This window comes from Oncorhynchus mykiss, chromosome 12, assembly GCF_057628025.1.
Source record: "Oncorhynchus mykiss isolate SJ-2025 chromosome 12, ASM5762802v1, whole genome shotgun sequence".
In the NCBI taxonomy this organism is placed as follows: Eukaryota; Metazoa; Chordata; class Actinopteri; order Salmoniformes; family Salmonidae; genus Oncorhynchus; species Oncorhynchus mykiss.
In genome coordinates, this window is record NC_143033.1 from 29,143,222 (window position 1) to 29,164,513 (window position 21,292).

General features: G+C 44.4%; 1 protein-coding gene across 2 annotated transcripts; it reads right to left on the minus strand.

Annotated features, from left to right (window-relative positions):
* Positions 1 to 5,235: 5,235 nt before the first annotated feature.
* Positions 5,236 to 21,280, minus strand: LOC110537346 (rho GTPase-activating protein 35). 2 transcript variants are annotated; one of them, XM_036937331.2, is made up of 8 exons: positions 20,888 to 21,280; positions 20,599 to 20,651; positions 12,201 to 16,100; positions 11,591 to 11,732; positions 11,015 to 11,092; positions 10,474 to 10,605; positions 8,457 to 8,562; positions 5,236 to 8,265 (listed from the first exon to the last, which is right to left on the minus strand). In XM_036937331.2, the coding sequence occupies exons 3-8, from the start codon at positions 15,921 to 15,923 to the stop codon at positions 7,860 to 7,862; spliced, it is 4,587 nt and encodes a 1,528-aa protein (XP_036793226.2). In that variant the 5' UTR covers positions 15,924 to 16,100; positions 20,599 to 20,651; positions 20,888 to 21,280; the 3' UTR covers positions 5,236 to 7,859. The 2 variants fall into 2 exon arrangements, with proteins under 2 accessions (XP_036793226.2, XP_036793224.2); XM_036937329.2 differs by having other exon boundaries at positions 20,828 to 21,280.
* Between the last annotated feature and the right edge of the window lie 12 nt (positions 21,281 to 21,292).

The following is a 21,292-nucleotide window of genomic DNA, read 5'->3' on the forward strand; positions in this document are numbered from 1 at the left end:
CTCGTCACGGTATCTCCGTGGATTCAAATTGCCATAGATAAAATATAATTGAGTTTGTTGTCCATAGGTTATGCCTGCCCATACCACAAACACGTGGCACTCTGTTTACAAGGTTGACATAAGCCAACCGCTCGCCCACACTACGCATTGCACATGGTCTGCGGTTGTGTGGCCGGTTGGTCGTACTGCCAAATTCAATAAAACGACATTGGTAGAGAAATTAACATTCAATTCTCTGGTAACAGATCTGGTGGACATTCCTGCAGTCAGCATGCCAATTGCACGCTCCCTCAAAACTTCAGATATCTGTGGCATTGGCACATTTTAGAGTGGCCTTTTATTATCCCCAGCACAAGATGCGCCTATGTAATGATCAGGCTGTTTAATCAAGTTCTTGATATGCCACACCTGTCAGATAGATGGATTATCTTAGCAAAGGAGAAATGCTCACCGACAGGGATGCAAACAAATTTGTGCCAAAAATGTGAGAGAAATACGTTTTTTGTGCATATGGAACATTTCTAAAATATTTTATTTCAGCCCATGAAACATGGGACCAACACTTTACATGTTGCGTTTATATTTTTGTTCAGTGTAGTTGAAGAGACTGGATCTACGCTACTATCGTATCAGTATACTGGTCCGTCTGTCTGTCTGTTAGGAGCTCAACTGTCTCTCCTCCCTAGGGTCAATGTCCGCGGCCACACGGAATCGCTGTTTTATTCTTATTTTAATCACAGTTTAATTCATCAAAATCCGTCTGATCAAGCTAGAGACTTTGCATGGGCTGCATCTCAATCGTCTCAATGTTGGCCTTCCACCGAAGATGTGGAAGGCAGCTGAGGTACAGCGCTGTTTTTCAGAACAGGATTATCCCCTATAACTTGTCTTCTCCTGAAAACGTCTGTAAAGTCTGAACGGTTTGAGCAAAAAACTCATTGGACCCTACTATGGAAAGTGGATGTTTTGCTCTATGACGCCCACAAGGTTCACAGGACTCGTCTGAAGTCATTCCCTTCGGTGTGCCGACTAAATGTTTTTCTCATGCAAACTTCTGTTAAATCCAAATGGTTTGAGTTACAAACTAATATGACCCCACTAAGATAAACTGAGATTCTCACAAAAACAAATATATTGTCCGTTCTGCTCTACAACGCCGACAAGCTTCACAGGACTCTTGAAGGTCACCTGTCACTGTCCTGTAAAAAAATATATGAAAATGAATAGACATGACTAGGCTTTTTTGGACCCAAGGTTACACTTGTAACCTTTGTCTTTGTCCCAGATGCTTTCCTATATCTCTCAGATGCATTTCAGACACCTCAAACCATACTTCCTTTAGATTCATTTTTGGACTATCTTTTTTTGCCATATATGAATGTGTTATTCAAAGCACTCCTATGGGCAAGTAGCAGTAAGGCCAAATTCAATGTTTCATCAGATCATTCTTTTTTTAGAGAGAGAGAGAGAGGAGGGGGGAGGTTTACCTCCAGGGGTCTTAAAACTCGAAGTAAAATAGCTAAATGGTCCATCTTATGTTATGGACATATTAAAACAATGACATATGTTAGTTTAGTAGATATTTCCATCTAAAGGCTTAGACTCTTCTTAAACTTATTTAACTTCATCTTGACACACCTGACATTTCTTGTAACATTAGTTGAAGCATTATGGAGGACTGTTCCAAGTAATTTAATCCATAGGAGCCTAAAGATGTCCCAGTCATGGACTGTGAGCAATCATGAAGAATCAGTCAATGAAATATGTTACCTCAGAATTCACTGACGTAAGTGTGATTCAGTGCAATGTCATAGGTGGTATGATGGTGGTGCGGCCCTACAGCTATGTAGCCACCAGGTGGCATCAGAAAATTCAAACCTGATGAGACTTACCTAGAGCAGTCACCCTTCAAAAGTTGTAAATGCAGACAGCAAATGATCGATGCGTTTCAATGGCACCTTAACTAGGCCCTAAATATTTACCCCGCACATTAGGAGCTCCAGCAGAGTTCCACCTCAGCTTTATAACTGACACTATCTTTACATCAGTCAAGTGGAAAAGGCTATACGGACACCCCTGACCTGCAAACCAATATTTCATTTTAGAATTGGTTAAAATTAGGTAAAGGTCAGTTTGAGTTTTTGGTAGTCATTTTGCAGGTCAGCAGAGTCCTTATAGTCTCTCCCCAACAGAGTGGCTGTGGACCTTTCTTCCCTAGGGCTAAAGGTCCTGAAGCTTCTGCTCATGTGCAGGATTCTCTACTTATGCACATTCTCTGCTCTACTCATGGAGAATGGTGCTTGTTTAATAAAGTTAATCAAAGTTGAATACATTTCTACAAGACCACATAATGATAGTATTATACCAAATATAATGTTACTTACTGTAAGACAAAAAACACCACTATATTTCTTATGAGTCAACAACGTGTGTCACTAGGCAAAATATAATGCCTTCAGAAAGTACTCACACCACCTTAACTTTTCCCAATTTTTTTACAAAGTGGGATTAAATTGATTTAATTGTAATTTGTTGTCTACGATCCACACAAAATACTCTGTAATGTCAAAGTGGCAGAAAAAATCTAACATTTGGGAAAAAAATATATTTAAAAAATAAAACACTAATATATTTTGATTAAATATGTTTTCTTTGGGGGTAAGTCTCTAAGAGATTTCCACACCTGGATTGTGTAACAATTGCTCATTTATTATTTTCAAAAATCTTCAAGCTCTGTGAAATTGTTTGTTGATCATTGCTAGACAACCATTTTCAGGTCTTGCCATAGATTTTCATGTAGATTTAAGTCGAAACTGAAACTCGGCACTCGGGAACATTCCCTGTCTTCTTGGTAAGCAACATTAGTGTAGATTTGGCTTTGTGTTTTAGGTTATTGTACTGCTGAAAGGTGAATTCATCTCTCTGTGTCTGGTGAAAAGCAAACAGAACCAGGTTTTCCTCTTGGATTTTGCCTGTGTTTAGCTCCATTCTGTTTCTTTTTTTAACCTGAAAAACTCCCCAGTCCTGAACGATTACAAGCCTACTCATAACATGATGCAGCCACCATTATGCTTGAAAATATGGAGAGTGGTAGTCGGTAATGTGTTGTATTGGATTTGCTCCAAGCATAACACTTTGTATTCCGGTAAAATTTGCTTTGCCACATTTTTTTGCAAAATGACTTTAGTGCCTTGTTGCAAACAGGATGCATGTTTTGGGATATTTTGTATTGTGGATTAACAACAATGTTGTTGATCCATCCTTAGTTTTCTCATATCACATCCATTAAGCTCTGTAACTGTTACCATGAAGTAAAGTCGACATTGGCCTCATGGTCGAGCAATACATTTCAAACACAGATTCAACCACAAAGGCTATGGAGGTTTTCCAATGCCTCTCAAAGAACGGCACCTATTGGTAGATGGATAAAGCAGACATTGAATATCCCTTTGAGCATGGTGAAGTTACTTATTACACTTTGGATGGTGTATCAATACACTCAGTCATAAGATAAGATTCATACTGTCACAGTATCTAGAGTTTACAAAATGGTACAATAGAGATAAATAATTAAACACAACAAAGAATGACATACTTTTACATTATAAAAATGTCTCAGTTCTTCCATGGCCTGCATACTCACCAGACATGTCACCCATTGAGCATTTTTGGGATGCTCTGGATTGATGTGTACAACAGTGTGTTCCAGTTCCCGCCATTATCCACCAACTTCGCACAGCCATTCCACAATCAATAGCCTGATCAACTCTATGTGAAGGATATGTGTCACTCTGCATGAGAAAAATGGTGGTCACACCAGATACTGACTGGTTTTCTGATCCACGTCCCTACCTATTGTTTTAAGTTATCTCTGACCAACAGATGCATGTCTGTATTCCCAGTCATGTGAAATCCATAGATTATGGCCTAATTCATTTATTTCAATTAACTGATTTCCTTATAGGAACTGTAACTCAGTAAAATCTTTGAAATTGTTGCATGTTCTGTTTATATTTTTGTGCAGTATACATTTGTCCTTCAAACTTTTAATGTAAATACTGTAGAATTCCATGTATTCCTAAGGACTGCTTCTTCTGGGGAGTGCCAATATGGCTGACCGGTGGCTTCAAAAACCTCTTCTTGGCCAATACATAGCATCAGCAATCCAGGGTTTCTACGGGGTGTTACAGGCAGCCAGTTACCCACGGATCCGCAGCCTCGGCCTTACATCTAAGGGGATCTCTCTGAAATAACCATAGATTGAAATTTAAATGCATTTACTTCATTGTAATCACACAAAGTTATATAACTCTCCTGTCAGTCATCGTTGCATTACATCAGAATAACTGCTATATAGGCAAAAACAATGGAATAAGCAATGTGTCAGACATCACTTGCCTAATCATCTAATGTACAGAAATACCAAATGTACAGAAATAACCAAATGTACAGAAATATCTTACTTGATACGCTCTCGTTGGCTGGCCCTCGCTTCATACTCGTCGCCAAACCCACTGGCTCCATGTCATCTACAAGACCCTGCTAGGTAAAGTCCCCCCTTATCTCAGCTCGCTGGTCACCATAGCATCTCCCACCTGTAGCACACGCTCCAGCAGGTATATCTCTCTAGTCACCCCCAAAACCAATTCTTTCTTTGGCCGCCTCTCTTTCCAGTTCTCTGCTGCCAATGACTGGAACGAACTACAAAAATCTCTGAAACTGGAAACACTTATCTCCCTCACTAGCTTTAATCACCAACTGTCAGAGCAGCTCACAGATTACTGCACCTGTACATAGCCCACCTATAATTTAGCCCTATCAACTACCTCTTTCCCAACTGTATTTAATTTATTTATTTATTTTGCTCCTTTGCACCCCATTATTTTTATTTCTACTTTGCACATTCTTCCATTGCAAAACTACCATTCCAGTGTTTTACTTGCTATATTGTATTTACCTTGCCACCAAGGCCTTTTTTGCCTTTACCTCCCTTCTCACCTCATTTGCTCACATTGTATATAGACTTGTTTATACTTTATTATTGACTATATGTCTGTTTTACTCCATGTGTAACTCTGTGTTGTTGTATCTGTCGAACTGCTTTGCTTTATCTTGGCCAGGTCGCAATTGTAAATGAGAACTTGTTCTCAACTTGCCTACCTGGTTAAATAAAAGTAAAATAAATAAATAAAAAAAAAATTCTCTCACACACATGGAATCACAGGAGGTCTGAGGGCAATTTTACAAGATTGAATTTATTCACTATTATACAGATCACATAAGGCCTTCATCGTCATACACCATTCTCAGTCAGACAAATCCCCTGGTTTGCTGTTGATGAACAGTACTTCATCTTTCACTTGCTATTTCACTTTTGTATTATTTTGTTGTCACACTTTCATGTTTTAAAATAATGAGTTGTTGAACCTTCTCCCTTGGTGTGTTGTTAAATCATGCACTAAACTGAAGTGGCCTTAAACCATTCACAAAATTGTAATTTTTTTAACTTTCAAATCATTGAAATGCACACTAAAAAAAATTCTACCATTGACTAAAGGGCAAAGTGTTAGACCCCCTAACATACAAATAAACAACCATTTTACTATAGTATGCTCTTGCCTTTTTTCTTCAATGAACTGCAGATCTGTCAAAGTTGTGTCAGAAATGATGTGACGCAGCCACATTGATCCTCTGAGCCAAAGTCACATTCTAATGGGACAATTTGTTTTTCCTATCCATCTCCCATCTGATCTGTTGTGTGTGTGGTAATAATATACTGTACTGGGTGAGGAGTCACTGCAGCGTTAGTATATTGATCACAGAGACAACTGCCTCCCACAGCATGAAAACACAGAGGATAAGTACCAGTGAGTGATCCCAAGTATTGAGTAGAGTTGACCCTCAATACAACCAATAGTTTTGACTAATCTGTTCTGAGCAGGCAGCATGAGAACAATCCAACATGGCCGACAGAGTACCGCCATGCCTCCTGGCCAATCCTCAGTCAACCCCAAAAGGTGCCTGTGGCAATGATTTTATCTTATATTGGTAGAAGAATACAGAATATACCAGGAGTATTCATTAAACTACTTTACCTTGACTACTTGGTTTTTTTTTCAACAAGAGAGAGGACAGTTAAACACCAACATAAATCCCATAGAACACTGGAGCTAGATACTCTATGCTTTGTTGACATTCCTGGGCATGAGTCCATACATCTCTATAGGATATACTATACTGTTATTACTGTACTGTAGTTCATTGCTGTGGTAGTGTTTTCTGTATGCACACCTTACCTCAGTTTAAGGTACTTAATATTAGATGAGTACAAAGAGTTCAACTGGCTAGACACCCATAGCAACATATCCGGCATCATTTTGCAATAGGGCAGTGGTTTCCATGGCCGCCAGATAACACAGTGGAACAAAGACAGTACATAGAGGACTTGTCTGGTATAACTAATGTCTCTCTAACCTCTCCCTCATTCTGTTACTGTCTGAGGTGTCTGTCAATAATTCCCATAATCAATGTTCCATCATCAAACCCTAACTGATGGAGTGGACCTGAGGTCATCTTAACCAAGAGCATTCCTCTCCTGGATCCTAAAGGGCCTGATTAACTGACCCTGGCTCAAACTTACTTGCCTAAACAACACCAGGCGACTTCCATATTCACAACCATTAGTAAAGCAACAGCAGTTTGAAAAAGAGAGGGGGAACTGCATGCTATTCAAACCTGCATTCTCAGAACAAACTATTTCGTCTTGACTAAGATGAAAGAGGAATGTGTAATCAGTATTATGGTTTGGTTTTCCATGGGGTTATAAAGTGAGCCCTGAATCCTCTAAAATAACACTTTTATGACAGGGTCATGTTAAGGAGTCCCTCTCTACTACTGCCACACCCACCCAGCCATTAAAACAAAGTCAATTGATCAAGGTTGTATTTCATGGAACTTCACACTAGAGTTTAAAAGTGCTTCAGATAAGTATGTGGATACAAATACAAGGGTTTGGATGTAAACAACATTTTGATCTGCCAAGGCCCCTTCAGAGAGGCAATGGGTATGGCTGATTGAGCTGGGAACTCAACACACTAAAACATTCTGGCCCAACAACACCCTTTTGGGATACATTTTTTTAAAACAAAAACACTCTGACCATTAAAGTGCATCCTTGGATGTCTCCCCACTCTCCCAAACTACCCCCCCCCCCCCCCATCCCCACTGAACCCCCCACACCACATAGCAGGGGTCCTTCAGGCAGAGGTAGGCTCTCCAAACAGCGGTGTGGCACGTTACTGCCGACAGCCTTCAGAGCACAGTCCATACATCCAGTGGCTACTTTCATTAACAAACAGAAAGAAACGGATGTAAAATTATTATACACAAATAACAACATAGCTATGGGCACAAATCATATCTTCCAACTTGACATGGAGGCTTGGACTTTTTCTTTATAGTGTATCATTAGGGTTAAAATGGTTGGTTGGCAGAGAGAGTCTTACTGTAACAATGAAACCCACTCTGTTCTTTCCCCTGGGCCTCCTGTTGGTGAGTCCTAGAGTCACATTCCAGGTTATCAGGGGCTATAGGGGGGTGGAGGGGAAGAGTCAGCATTGGGATCTGCACTGGCACACAGGTGGCAGGTCAGCTGGATGCTGTTCACTAGTGGCAAGTTTGTTTGTCAAGCGCTCCTCGTCTCCTCTCTCTCTTTATCTATGTTATTATCAATGACCAAACAAGGTAGTGTCAGTGTGTGTGTTGGTGTGTGTGTTTGTGTGTGTAAGTGACGGAGGTTCAGCATCATCAGATCAGGGGTACGGCGTGTGCTCCCTTCTCAGTGTCTTTCACAGTGTCTTTCACAGTGTCTCTTGCTCAGTGGGGGCGCAGTGGGGGTGTTGGTGGAGGGGGGGAAGGAGGGACTGCAGGGGTGACTGGGGGGTGGTGGGGGGCGACTGCTGCAGGGGGCTGAATTGCGTGGTGTTGGGGGGAGGGGAGGAGCGGTAGCAGGAATAGGTAGAGCCACCAGTGAGGGTGGTGGTGGGGGAGGCAGGGAGGCCAGCCAGGCCAGTGGGGGAGTCCAGGAGGGGCTGGTTGTAGAAGAAGAAAGCACACTGGTGGATGAAGGTCTCGATGATTGTCTGGTAGGTCCGCGTGGCCGTCAGGGCGTCCATGGTGGTGAAGTCTGGCCGCATCAGAGTGGGCCAGAAACAGATGGACAGATTCTCACTGGTCATCAGGTTCTGTCTGCTCAGCTGGCTCACCCTGAGAGAGACAACACAATACACGTCCATCAACAACAGCATGACAACAGCTACTAGTGTAATAACATTATTACACAGGTGTAAGAGCTACTTGATGATACATATTACAAAACGTGCAAATGGTTTCAGTCACAATGCAGTCAGGGCCAAGGTCATAGAATGGAACAGTTAGCCAGTCTGATCTGCACTCACTTGTGTAAGTGGCTCATGACAAATCTGAAAACGTCATAGTTCTCCCTGGGGAACTTCCTCAGCACATCCTTCATGGTGTAGAGCCTTTGTTCCCTGTCATTGATTTCTGTGCACACACACACAGGGAGGGGGTCAGTGCTATGACTCACATGTTTTCAACACTGTTACTCCATATGCAGTACTACATACAGTATACATCGACACACAGTTATAATATATAATATTTTCTGAGAACAAAACACGACATATCCTTATCCCACCCTCTACGAGAAATCCTCCCCAACACTTACTCATCCTGTAAGAACTTGACTGTCAAAAATCACAAGAATCATTCCCTGAATAACCATTCAGCACCACCCTTGTACCCCACCCTGACTCCCCCACCCTGTTCAATGTCTTACTGAACCCTTCAGAATCCTTGTAGCCCTCCCTAACCCCACCCTGTTCAATGTCTTACTGAACCCTTCACAACCCTTGTACTCCTCCCTAACCAAACCCTGCTCAATGTCTTACTGAACCCTTCAGAACCCCAGTACCCCTTCCTAACCCCAGCCAGCTCCATGTCTTACTGAGCTCTCCAAAACCCCAGTACCCCTCCCTAACCCCAGCCTGCTCCATGTCTTACTGAGCCCTCCAGAACCCCAGTACCCCTCCCTAACCCCAGCCTGTTCCATGTCTTACTGAGCCCTCCAGAACCCCAGTACCCCTTCCTAACCCCAGCCTGTTCCATGTCTTACTGAGCTCTCCATAACCCCAGTACCCCTCCCTAACCCCAGCCTGCTCCATGTCTTACGGAGCTCCCCAGAACCCCTCCCTAACCCCAGCCTGCTCCATGTCTTACTGAGCCCTCCAGAACCCCAGTACCCCTTCCTAACCCCAGCCAGCTCCATGTCTTACTGAGCTCTCCAGAACCCCAGTACCCCTTCCTAACCCCAGCCTGCTCAATATCTTACTGAGCTCTCCAGAACCCCAGTACCCCTCCCTAACCCCAGCCTGTTCAATGTCTTACTGAGCTCTACAGAACCCCAGTACCCCTTCCTAACCCCAGCCAATTCTATGTCTTACGGAGCTCCCCAGAACCCCAGTACCCCTCCTAAACCCCAGCCTGCTCAATGTCTTACTGAGCTCTCCAGAACCCCAGTACCCCTTCCTAACCCCAGCCTGCTCAATGTCTTACTGAGCCCTCCAGAACCCCAGTACCCCTTCCTAACCCCAGCCTGCTCCATGTCTTACTGAGCCCTCCAGAACCCCAGTACCCCTTCCTAACCCCAGCCTGCTCAATGTCTTACTGAGCTCTCCAGAACCCCAGTACCCCTTCCTAACCCCAGCCAGCTCCATGTCTTACCGAGCTCTCCAGAACCCCAGTACCCCTTCCTAACCCCAGCCAGCTCTATGTCTTACTGAGCTCTCCAGAACCCCAGTACCCCTTCCTAACCCCAGCCAGCTCCATGTCTTTCCGAGCTCTCCAGAACCCCAGTACCCCTCCCTAACCCCAGCCTGCTCAATGTCTTACTGAGCTCTCCAGAACACCAGTATCCCTTCCTAACACTAGCCTGCTCCATGTCTTACGGAGCTCCCCAGAACCCCAGTACCCCTCCTAAACCCCAGCCTGCTCCATGTCTTACTGAGCCCTCCAGAACCCCAGTACCCCTTCCTAACTCCAGCCTGCTCCATGTCTTACTGAGCTCTCCAGAACCCCAGTACCCCTTCCTAACCCCAGCCAGCTCCATGTCTTACCGAGCTCTCCATAACCCCAGTACCCCTTCCTAAACCCAGCCAGCTCCATGTCTTACTGAGCTCTCCAGAACCCTAGTACCCCTTCCTAAACCCAGCCAGCTCAATGTCTTACTAAGCTCTCCAGAACCCCAGTACCCCTCCCTAACCCCAGCCTGCTCAATGTCTTACTGAGCTCTCCAGAACCCCAGTACCCCTCCCTAACCCCAGCCTGCTCAATGTCTTACTGAGCTCTCCAGAACCCCAGTACCCCTCCCTAACCCCAGCCAGCTCTATGTCTTACTGAAGGCCTCGAGCAGCTCCACCTGCAGAATGCAGGGCACCAACGGCTCCGGCAGCTCAGAGAAGAAGGCCTTCAGAGCCCCAGCCACCGTGTTGATGGCAAAATCCTTCTCCACCAGGTCCAGCCCATGGTCTAGAGAAGAAAAGAGGTAGAGGGATAGAGAGGTAAAACAAGATGGGGGAGAGGGAGATAAGGAAGGTGAGATGTAGAAGAAGAGAAAGAGGAGGGAGTGGTAGAGGGAGGTGAGGGGTAGAAGGAGAGAAAAGGGGAGAAAAACAGGTAGGGGAGGGAGGAGAGAAAGGGGAAGAGAGAAGAATAGGAATAGTGTGTAAGAGGTAGTCGGCTTTGTCACTGTTCTAAATATATTTTGTTGTAGGCCATAATTTCCTCTACAGCTCATGTGTCAATATATTGATTAGCCAAATAACTAACCAGGGTTAGTCCAGGGGTTAGGGACAGAGTGTGGTGAGTATTACAGTCAATCCATTCATGGGTCTGATACAATGTTTTAGACCAGACAGGACTAGGTACAGTAACTCACCCTGGTCAAACTGCCTCTGCATGCTCTCCATCTCACACTTGTTCCCGCTCACCCTGTACAGCCCCTCTGTGTTGAGGCCTGCAGAGAGACAGAGATTGAAACCAGGAAGAATGCTTCATTCCATCGACTCCATCTGCATTACATCATTATCAATTTCCTGTAAAGTCAATGAGGGCACTGCTGAAGTACAGAACTTGATCACTGGCTACATTTGCTCTAGTGTAGTTAGATCTTCTTGGCTTATTAAACGTAAATAGAGTTGAGAAGAAAAATAATCATTACATTCACGTTACAGTTTTTTCATTTAGCGGATGCCCTCATCCAGAATGGCTTACATTAAAGCACATTGAAAATGAACAATCTCATAAAGTGAATATTGTAAGTAAATCTTTCACAGTGCACCACTAAAAAGACATTACACATGTTCATAATTCAGCACCACAGATTTACCTCAGAATTATCAACAATAAGATTCTGCCTAAGTGTTGGACAGCATCCACATCAAATAGCATAACGAACAAGACAAATACACACACAAACACAGGGGAGAAGAGGAGACAGAAAACAGTGACCTACCTGTGGTCTCAATGAAGTGGACACACTTGTCAATAAAAAGTGGGATAGGTCTGTCTGGGAACACCACATTGACCAGGGGTACCCCGAAGTAGTTGCTCTCCAGGGGCTTGGGAATAGAGGGCCGAGGCTTTGGTCTTGTTTTCTGCACAGAAACAGAAATGTTGAAATTGTTAATGACCAAGTCCATATTAGAATGGTTATTCATTATGTCAACACTATTTTCAATTCAGCTGTAAGCTGGCAAACCAAATTTGCCTTTATGTATTCAGCATGAACAGCTGCCACATCTAGTCTTAGTCACTCTGAAATACAGGCTTAAATTCTATCCACTCACTTTTGAATGTACTTTATGTGAATAGAATATTAGCATGGAGGAATAGTTCTGATTAAAACAATCAAGCAATTACACATCAAAAAAGTTATTTAGAAAGTAGAGTTCACATGAGAAATCATATTAACCATGTTGTCAATACTTAACCACATTTATCGTATCAAAGCTAGCCATCCATTTACCTAAACTTGAAAGACAATAGTCATTCAAACTTGAAAATGATAGTATTAACCCATTAGCAGTTAATAAGAGGAGAATACTAAGTGAAGAAGCACGTACCTTGGCAGTTCGCCGTAGGCTCTTCAGAATGTTCCTCTTCTTGGGGTCCTCTCCCTCCTCATTGATGATGTCTCCTTTCAGGGTTCCGAACTCATCCTCCTTGGTTTTTGGCAGAGCTCCCATCTCGTCGTCGCTGCCAATGAAGCTAGTGCGAAAGCTGCTGAACTTACCCAGGCGTTTGGAGCGGTCACGGTACAGCCGGGGCTTCACCCCCGCCGCTGAGAACTTCCTGCAGCGCTCCAGGGAACTGCTGTCTGCCTCACTGTCCGAGCCGTTCCCATTTGAGTGCATCCTGTTGGCGTTGCGGATGGTGATTATCTTGCCCTGCGTGCTGTCATGGGGCACAGAGTAGATGATCTCCTCATTGCTGGGCCGGGGCTTGGACACAGCATCCATAGGCTCTGCATAGTCTGAGGGGTCGTAACCTCCGTCCCCACCTGGTACCCATGTCACAGCAGAGGGCAGGGAGCGACGGTGGCCCATGGTATCCGTGTTGTAGGGGTTTCGGCCCACCTTCCGGAAGTCAAAGGTCACAGTGGGCTTGGGCCTCACCTGGGGAGGGACCTTGCTGTTGAGTTTGTTCTCAAAGGAGCTGATGTCAGAGATGACAGAGACATCGCTGGAGTCCAGGTCAGGCAGGTTGAAGCCCCCACCATGGGAGGTGAGTGTGCCATCGAAGTAGGGTGGGGAGGGCTCCACGTCATCCACATCAGAGTCTAGGAACATGTTGCCAGGGCTGGGTGAGCTACAGCGAGGGGAGTAGGCAGTGTCGTTAGTGCAGGCCTCAGCCACGTTATCATACATGTGTGTTGCCTCCACAATGTTGCGTTTCTCCACCACCTCCATCAGGAAGTGCTGGAACATCTCTATCCTGTGCAGGCCGCCCACCACCCCTCCAGACCCACACACCACACTGTTGAACCTGCCTTCTATCTCTTGGGCCAGCTCCTCTCCCTGGACTAGCTGCTCTCTGGCAGACTCACTTTCTGTGAGCTCCACCTGGCTCTCCCCTACTGCCAGCAGCTGAACAGGGATGATGTCCTGGATCTCACACAGGAAGGCACATAGAGTCTCCAGGGAGGCCTTGCGGCGGGCTGAGTACACAGCAATGTAGCCATGCACTAATCTGCTCTTCCTCAGGGAGAAGGAGGCGTGGTAGGAAAGAAGGGAGAGCTCAATCACCTGTTTGTGAGGCCCCACTGTCTGCTCCAGTATCACTGAGGTCCCACTATTGGATGTTGGCCTGCAGTGCTGAGGCAGTAGGAAGGGAGAGAGGAGCTGTTCCACGTCGTAATTGTCTCCACACATCAAGCACATGACGATGCGGATGTCTGCCTCTGGGCTGGGCTGGTGAGGAGAGTCTCTTGGGCCTGGAGGTTTAGGGAGCAGAGGTGGGGAGCTGCTACTAAAAGATGAGCTCCTCCTAGAGTCCAGGAGACCCCTCAATACTTGATTGATCTGACTGTCATTCACATTGTGCCCATAGCCCACACCAGGAGAGGCTGGGTCTAGGAAGCTACACTGCAGTCTCCTTGCTACCTGCTGTCCCTGTTTTATTAGGCCTAAGGCAGTTTCTCCCCCAATATCTGCATATGTCCCTACTCCCCTTTTAGTAACCAAGAGCAGAGATGTTAAAAGCTGAGCTATATGGCTGTCCCTTCTACCTATAGTTGACTCCCGCAACTTTTCAATGCTTTCTACGACGTAAGTTAGGGACTCTTTTGAGTTGTACAGACACAGGCATCCATGGGGTGTGAAAGTGGGAGTGTGAAAGGAATTTACAGGAAGTCGTACGTTTCCCTCGATAGGTCGCAGGGTCAGCTCATACATTTTCCCATCCAGCACATACCGGTCGTCATTGGTACACAGAGTCCTGATCTCATTGGCAAACTCCCTGGCCAGTCCGTCTTTGCCCAATATCACAAGGTTGATTCGGTCAGCTTTAATATCCCCAAAATGGGACTTCACATTGAAGAATGGGTAGCATGTTGGGAAACGTGAGGCCAGGAGCTGCTCTATCTTGAAGTCTCCACACTGTGGGCTGCTGGGACAGGTCTCCTTGGTTGGGTGGTAGACAAAGTGGATATGCTTCAACACCAGAGCATCTCTCTCAGCTGGAAGCTTCTGCAGGGTCTTGAACCTCTGCTCCTCCCCTAAAACCTCCTGGATGGCCCCCATCTTCTCCTTGCTGGGCTTGGCATCCACCTCCAGCTCATAGAATAGCTCAGAGTACTCCAGCAGCAGCTCCTGGAAGTCCTCTTTAGCGTGGTCTATTATCTCTTTCTGGTGGCGGTTGTAGAGGTCCAGGTACTCTGATTCCTCCAACCATTGGTAGAAATCTTCGTTCATGATGAAGCTGCGGGCCTCTTCCCAGGGCTTGCCTGGTGTGACAAAGGGAGAACAGGCCAGCTTGTGCTTGAACTCCTGCCTCATCTCGGCCCGCTTGCACTCATTCCTCAGGTGCTCCAGGTGGGCGTTGAAAATGTACTCGGCTGGGGCCGTCTCCAACAGGTCTGAGGGGATGCGCTCATCCTCCATGTTATCTATGTGAGACGTGTCCTCCCATGGAGAGTCCTCCAAAACCACAAACCAATGGGCAAAGTGCTGCTTGGACTCCAGGACCTTCTGAACCCCAGACCAGCTCAGCTGGTCGATCTCATCCAGGTCAGGCACCAGGGAGCTAAGTGCTAGAGGAAGAGTGCTCAGATAGATTTTCCGACGTCTCTCAATGTGCTCCTGTTTCAGGCGGTACACATGCTGCTGGAAGAGCTTCTTGCATTTCGCTGTACCCTCTAGAAAGACGTATTCCTTGAACTCTGAGGAGCTGTGCATGCGTCGGCTGGTGTTAAGCCAGGTCTCGTTGTGGTTCTTCACTATGCGGTTGACTAGCCATTCGTATCGGTCTTTAGCCAGGGCTATCTGCTGACTCTGGAGCTTGAGGGCTTCAAAGTAAGGAATGATCTTGGGCTTGCCCCTGCTCTTATCAATGAGTTGCACCAAAGCAATGAAGGCTAGGTCAACATTGATGTTAGAGCGTGCAGATGTCTCCACTACTGGAAGACTCTTTTTAGTGATGGCAAAGGTGTGAGAATCTTTGATGTAGCGTTCAACCCCCTCATCACACTTGGTTAAGACCAGCACAATGGGCTTCTTTGTTTTGCTCAGATGACCGTAAAGGTTTGTGACAAACTTCAACTGGTCGTCAAAGTTGCGGTTCATCCCCCTACTGACATCCATACAGAGCATGAACCCGTCAGCCTGTATCTTACCCTCAGGCATCTGCTTCTGCTCAAAGTCCTGCTCCAGCCCCAGCTGGTCCGTGCAGAAGTACATAAGCTTCTCTGCAGAGGCCAGCTTGGTGGAGGCCGCCCTCTTGATGTAGGGCTGCATGGCAGTGCTGCGGTGTGGTTGGAACGTCTGGTCATCAATGAACTCGGTCTGCTCCACCACATGCATCCTGCACTCCGGCCCCTCCTCCACCACCCGCCCCACCTCCCCCCAGAACAGGAAGTGGTCATTGTTAACCACTCTGCCCCCAAAGTCGCTGGTGCTCAGCACTGACGTGTGGTCCAGATAGAAGTCATCAGCACTGGGGCGCACAAAGCGGTTGCACAGGCAGGACTTACCCACTCCACACTGGCCCTTCTCTTTCTCCGTCCCTGACAAACCCACAACAATAAGGTTGTATGTGGGTGACTTGGCATCCTGCTTTTTCGCCATCATTATCGTCTGCTGACACTCATCCTGCCATATTCAGGGACTCGATAGAAGAGTACACCTGGATGTGAGTGGCAGATTAGTTGGTGTTTCCTCTAGTGTGCTTCATGTTTTATCAACAGCAGTGTAGGGGTGTAGCAAAGGCAGAGGCTTCTCTCAGTCATTCCTAATGTAGCTATGAGCCTGTCAGGAAAAAAAGAGAGCACAAAAATCTAATAATTAGCTAAACAAAATCTTAATTTATGTTTCAAAGAGGAACAAATATTAGTTTGAGCCAAGTTAACCTTATGTCTGCTCTCTTCATAAAAAGAACAGTCAAACACCTTCACAAGAACGACAGTGGTTAAAAGACAAGACTAAGAATAATTTCCCTTCAACTTAATGAGAGAACACTGAGTAGGGGCAAGAATTTCTCATTTCTAATCCGCTCTCAATCTGGGCTGGCCTTTTAATAGAACAGGGTCGTTCCAGCTCAAAAAGTACAACAAAGAGTTGACACACACCATCTCAGATTGTTCTGAAACCGTTTCTGTTGTTAGAAACAGAACATTAACATTATTTTGTTTTAATATAAATTGACCTAATTGATTGCATCCAAATTGGCCATTTAAAATGTATAGGATTCATATAATAGTCAATAAATATAGTACCTAACATCCAACTTGGACCAAACTTTTTTTCTAACAATGAGTTACACATGAGGAATCCAAAGGAACGGTCAAAAGTCAGTCACGGACCCCCCCATTCCAATCCCACCCCAACAACGAGTATATCAAAAATCTAATCAAATGTTATTAGTCACACGCGCCTAATACAACAGACCTTACGGTGAAATGCTTACTTACGAGCCACTAAACAACAATGCAGTTCAAAAAAAATATGAATAAGAAATAAAAGTACCAAGTAATTAAAGAGCAGCAGTAAAATAACGATAGCGAGACTATATACAGGGGGGGGGGTACCGGTACAGAGTCAATGTGCGGGGGCACCGGTTAGTTGAGGTAATATGTACATGTAGAGTTATTAAAGTGACTATGAATAGATGATAACAACAGAGAGTAGCAGCAGTGTAGGGGGGGTGGCATTGCAAATAGTCTGGGTGGCCATTTGATTAGATGTTCAGGAGTCTTATGGATTGGATGGGTAGAAGCCTCTTGGACCTAGACTTGGTGCTCCGGTACTGGTCTGTGTCTGACAAGTAACATGAAGCTGCGGCGCTGAGTATTGTTTCTCCATTATATGTAATATATTCCTAGTGAATTTGGTGAATGTTTCAAATGGTAACTTTTTAAGATTTGTGGCACAAAGCCAATGCAAATCAATAGTACCTATGTTAGCATTTTCACACTTCATATTCAAATCATCTGAAAGTATCTAAAAAATATATTATGTAATTCAATGGTTACTTATAGATGATTTGGTTATGAAGCACAAAAATACTATTATAGATACCACTGACTTGCATTTGAAACAGTGGCCTGGTAAACAAAACCAAAGCATGGATTGTCGTCATTCATGTTACCCCTTTGCTACTATAACAGCCTCCATCCACTCTTCTGGGAAGGCTTTCCACTAGACGTTGGAACATTGCTGTGGGGACTTGCTTCCATTGAGCCACAAGAGCATTAGTGAGGTCGGGCACTGATGTTGAGCGATTAGGCCAGATTTCATGCTGAAACAGGAAAGGGCCTTCCCCAAACTGTTGCCACAAAGTTGGAAGCACAGAATCGTCTAGAGTCCTTGTATGCAGTAGAGTTAAGAATTATCTTCACTGGAACTAAGGGGTTTAGACTGAACCATGAAAAACAGCCCCAGACCATTATTCCTCCTCCGCCAAACTTTACAGTTGGCACTATGTATTCGGTTCTCCTGGCATCCGCCAAACCCATATTCGTCTGTCAGACTGCCAGATGGTGAAGCGTGATTCATCACTCCAGATAATGTTTCCACGGCTCCAGAGTCCAATGGCGGCGAGCTTTACACCACTCCAGCCGACGCTTGGCACTGCACATTTGATCTTAGGCTTGTGCGCTGCTCGGCTGCTCAGCCATGGAAACCCATTTCATGAAGCTCCCGACGAACAGTTCTTGTGCTGATGTTGCTTCCAGAGGCAGTTTGGAACTTGGTAGTGAGTGTTGCAAACGAAGACAGACAATTTTCACACGCTACGTGCTTCACGACTGAGCAAGTGGTTGCTCCTAGACGTTTCCATTTCACAGCGGCCCATACAGTTGACCGGGGCAGCTCTAGCAGGGCAGAAAGTTGATTAACTGACTTGTTAGAAAGGTGGGATCCTATGACAGTGGCATGTTGAAAGTCACTGAGCTCTTCAGTAAGGCCATTTGTACTGCCAATGTTTGTCTATGAAGACTGCAAGAATGTGTGCTCGATTTTATACACCTGTCAGCAACAGGTGTGGCTGAAATTGCCTAATCCAAATTCACTGAGAATACATTACAAAGGATGAAGAAACAATTCTCAGAGCCGCAGCTCCATACTAGTTATCAGTTTTCTATTTCTGACACTGTATCCCAGTGGAGGCTGCTGAGGGGAGGAGTAAATAGAATGGTATCAGAAACATGTTTTTGTGTTTGATAGAAAACTATTTGGTCCAAATAATAATGTACGGTACTTTATTTATTAAATATTAAATATTATATGAATCCTATAAATTAAAAATGACCAATTGGTGTACAATCAATTCGTTTAATTTCTCAAGATCAAATGATATCTCAACAAAATGAGATGGTGGGTTTGATGGCTTGCTGAAATGACATGGAACAACCCAACAGCAAATGCAATGTACAAAGAAAAACTCAATATCCCTGCAAATCAAGTGAAACACTAAATATGTTGAGGGCGTATGTAGTGAAAAGATTACATTGTCTTTTTTTGCCTTGTATGAGAGATGTCACATGAAAGGAGCCTAAATGGGACCGGAGACATGGGTACTCTCCGCCATGAATACACAAACTTCAACTCAATGACAAACGTATCACATGTAGGCTACTGACAATCCCATAAAAGGATCACAACAACTGCAATACAACATAAAGTACAATACAACATCAAGTACAATACAACATGTGAGGAGTTGGTCATGTTAAAGTGGATGAATCAAGGTTAGCCCTAAACCCAACTTGGGATTTGGATCATTAACCTGCTAGTTAGCAGTTAGGTTCCCTAGCCACGAGGCTGTACTGTACTTCTGCTCAGAGCTATCTTTTTTTAGGGTCTTTTTCTGCCTACTTTATGACTTGGCAGGTTTTTGAGTGTGAGCAGGGATGGGAGTGAAGGGGAGGAAAAGGAGAAGCACTCACACTAATTGGAGTCCCATCCTACCTATCGCTAGCCAAAAGCATTGAGGGGATGGATGGTCTGTGTGTCTCATAACCATGTAAGATACGTCCTTATCTCGATGGTGGCCAAGGACCTCTTCAGACAAAGGGCTAAGCAGTGCTCTTGGTTTCCTTGCCAACCGGGACCTTTAGCTGGTCACTATTAAGGATCTATGCTCTTGACTATGGCCTTGATCCTGAATATCATGATCATGGATGAATGACAACACACATTTAGGTAAACATCAACCTCTTTAGACAGCAACAAAAATATAAACTCATCAGCCAGAGGTCTGTTTGCACTGTTCTTATTGTAATAGCTTCCTAATTGCTGTGTTTATACTGTTGCCAAACAAAGAAAAAAACACCAGATGAAAAGATCTGCCCAGCATACAGACAATCCCTAATTAGCATAATCCAGTCTACTGTATGTAGACAGTAACCTATCATCGTCACCAGCATTAGAATCAGGTAAGGTTTGGTGTATTCTTGTCTGTCAAATTGCCAAGCAGTATATTTGACACAGAGGAAGGGGCCATACTGGAGATACTCCATAACTACAACCAAATGATGACAAGAGGATGCACAAAGTACAACCAGAAAACAAATCACACTTTATTATTGTGATAAAATCACACATGTAAATAGACTATCGATGTACTTACTGTATCAATATTGACATGAAATGTGGACTACAAACTGACAGGCTGCTGCCATTTAATAAAACTGTTTTCATTATTATTGTTTATAAAAGGAGGCATCTCCATATATTCTAAACCTATAAAAAAAATCCAGCATTTAAAACATGTCTAAATAGCCCATCAAAGGCAAAGTAGGCAGTCCATCATGAAGCTCAGCTGTGCAAGGCCTGACTGACAACCAGATTGAACAGGCAAATTATTTGGAAATGAAAACAAGCAAGTCACTACCCTACCCTCTGATTGTAAAGATACATACTTTTCTATATTCAGAAGCGCAAACATAATTGCGCCATATTGTTCGACATTGTCAATATATAGTGGGTTGGTTACAACTCCTTATCCATATTTGAAAGGATATTTAACAACGATTTTGAAATGAATGTTCATGAAAAGCACTGGCCACGCCAGGCCTCTTGTCCACAGAATGAAATAGCCGACTCGTAACTAAACCCATTCACCTCGTATTTCTGAATCCACTTGCACTTTTTAATCATCCCTCTATTCACCCAAAGATACATTTGTAACAGACATTTGTAACAGACAATTGATACATTGTGAGTAAATTGATGATGAGAATGTTTAGCGTGAACACTGGTTTCCGTCTGGGTTTCAGATTAAAATGGGGAGAAAGTGAATACATACCATCGCATTCTCCCTGAATCTGTCAGGCCAGCGCTTGCCGCAGCCCTCGCCGCCTGATACACATGGACAAGAAACACAAATGTGGCTCGTTTGATTCCGAAACAGACACAAATAACTATACATATGTTATTGTTAGCTTGACAGATTAATTTTAAGTCTATATCCCTATTTTGATTATTTACAATTCTATTGATATTTTCGTTGTCTTTGTGATAATAAAACTACTAACGTAAAAACAATGATCTTCCTGTTTTTTTTTCTCTCCTCGGAGAATAAAAGCTTGTTTCACCGTCTTTTCCTTGGTTCACCACGTTGCTTTTGACCAATTATTATGTCCATTGTTGTGCCAACATTATGCTGGATCGATCATGCACGGGACACCAGTCGAGGTTGCAGCAATTGCCGTACAAGGTTTATTCTAAACTGGCTTCATGCAATAAATTGGTAACGTCTTTATCAATTTAACAAGAGATTGCGTGTGTGTGAAAGTGTTTTTTCCCCAGCTTCCCAATAATGGCGGCGGCCCTCCTCCCGGAGCTAATTCTCCTCTCCTTTTCTCGGAAAATGGGGAGCTACGGAGACAGACGCGGCAAAGACTCGCCCAGCGGCGCACACACACAACTGCAGAACGTCGCTATTTACAAAGGCTGCTGTCATGCCGACACGCGCAATCACCATCACTGCTACAAAGGTG

Excerpts from the sequence above, each read along its gene's own strand:
- LOC110537346 (XM_036937331.2), bottom strand. The coding sequence starts at position 15,923 with ATGATGGCGAAAAAGCAGGATGCCAAGTCACCCACATACAACCTTATT. Across the intron at positions 11,093-11,590 it reads CCACTTCATTGAGACCACAG|GCCTCAACACAGAGGGGCTG; the intron begins GTAGGTCACTGT and ends GTCTCTCTGCAG. Across the intron at positions 8,266-8,456 it reads GTCATGAGCCACTTACACAA|GGTGAGCCAGCTGAGCAGAC; the intron begins GTGAGTGCAGAT and ends TGTCTCTCTCAG.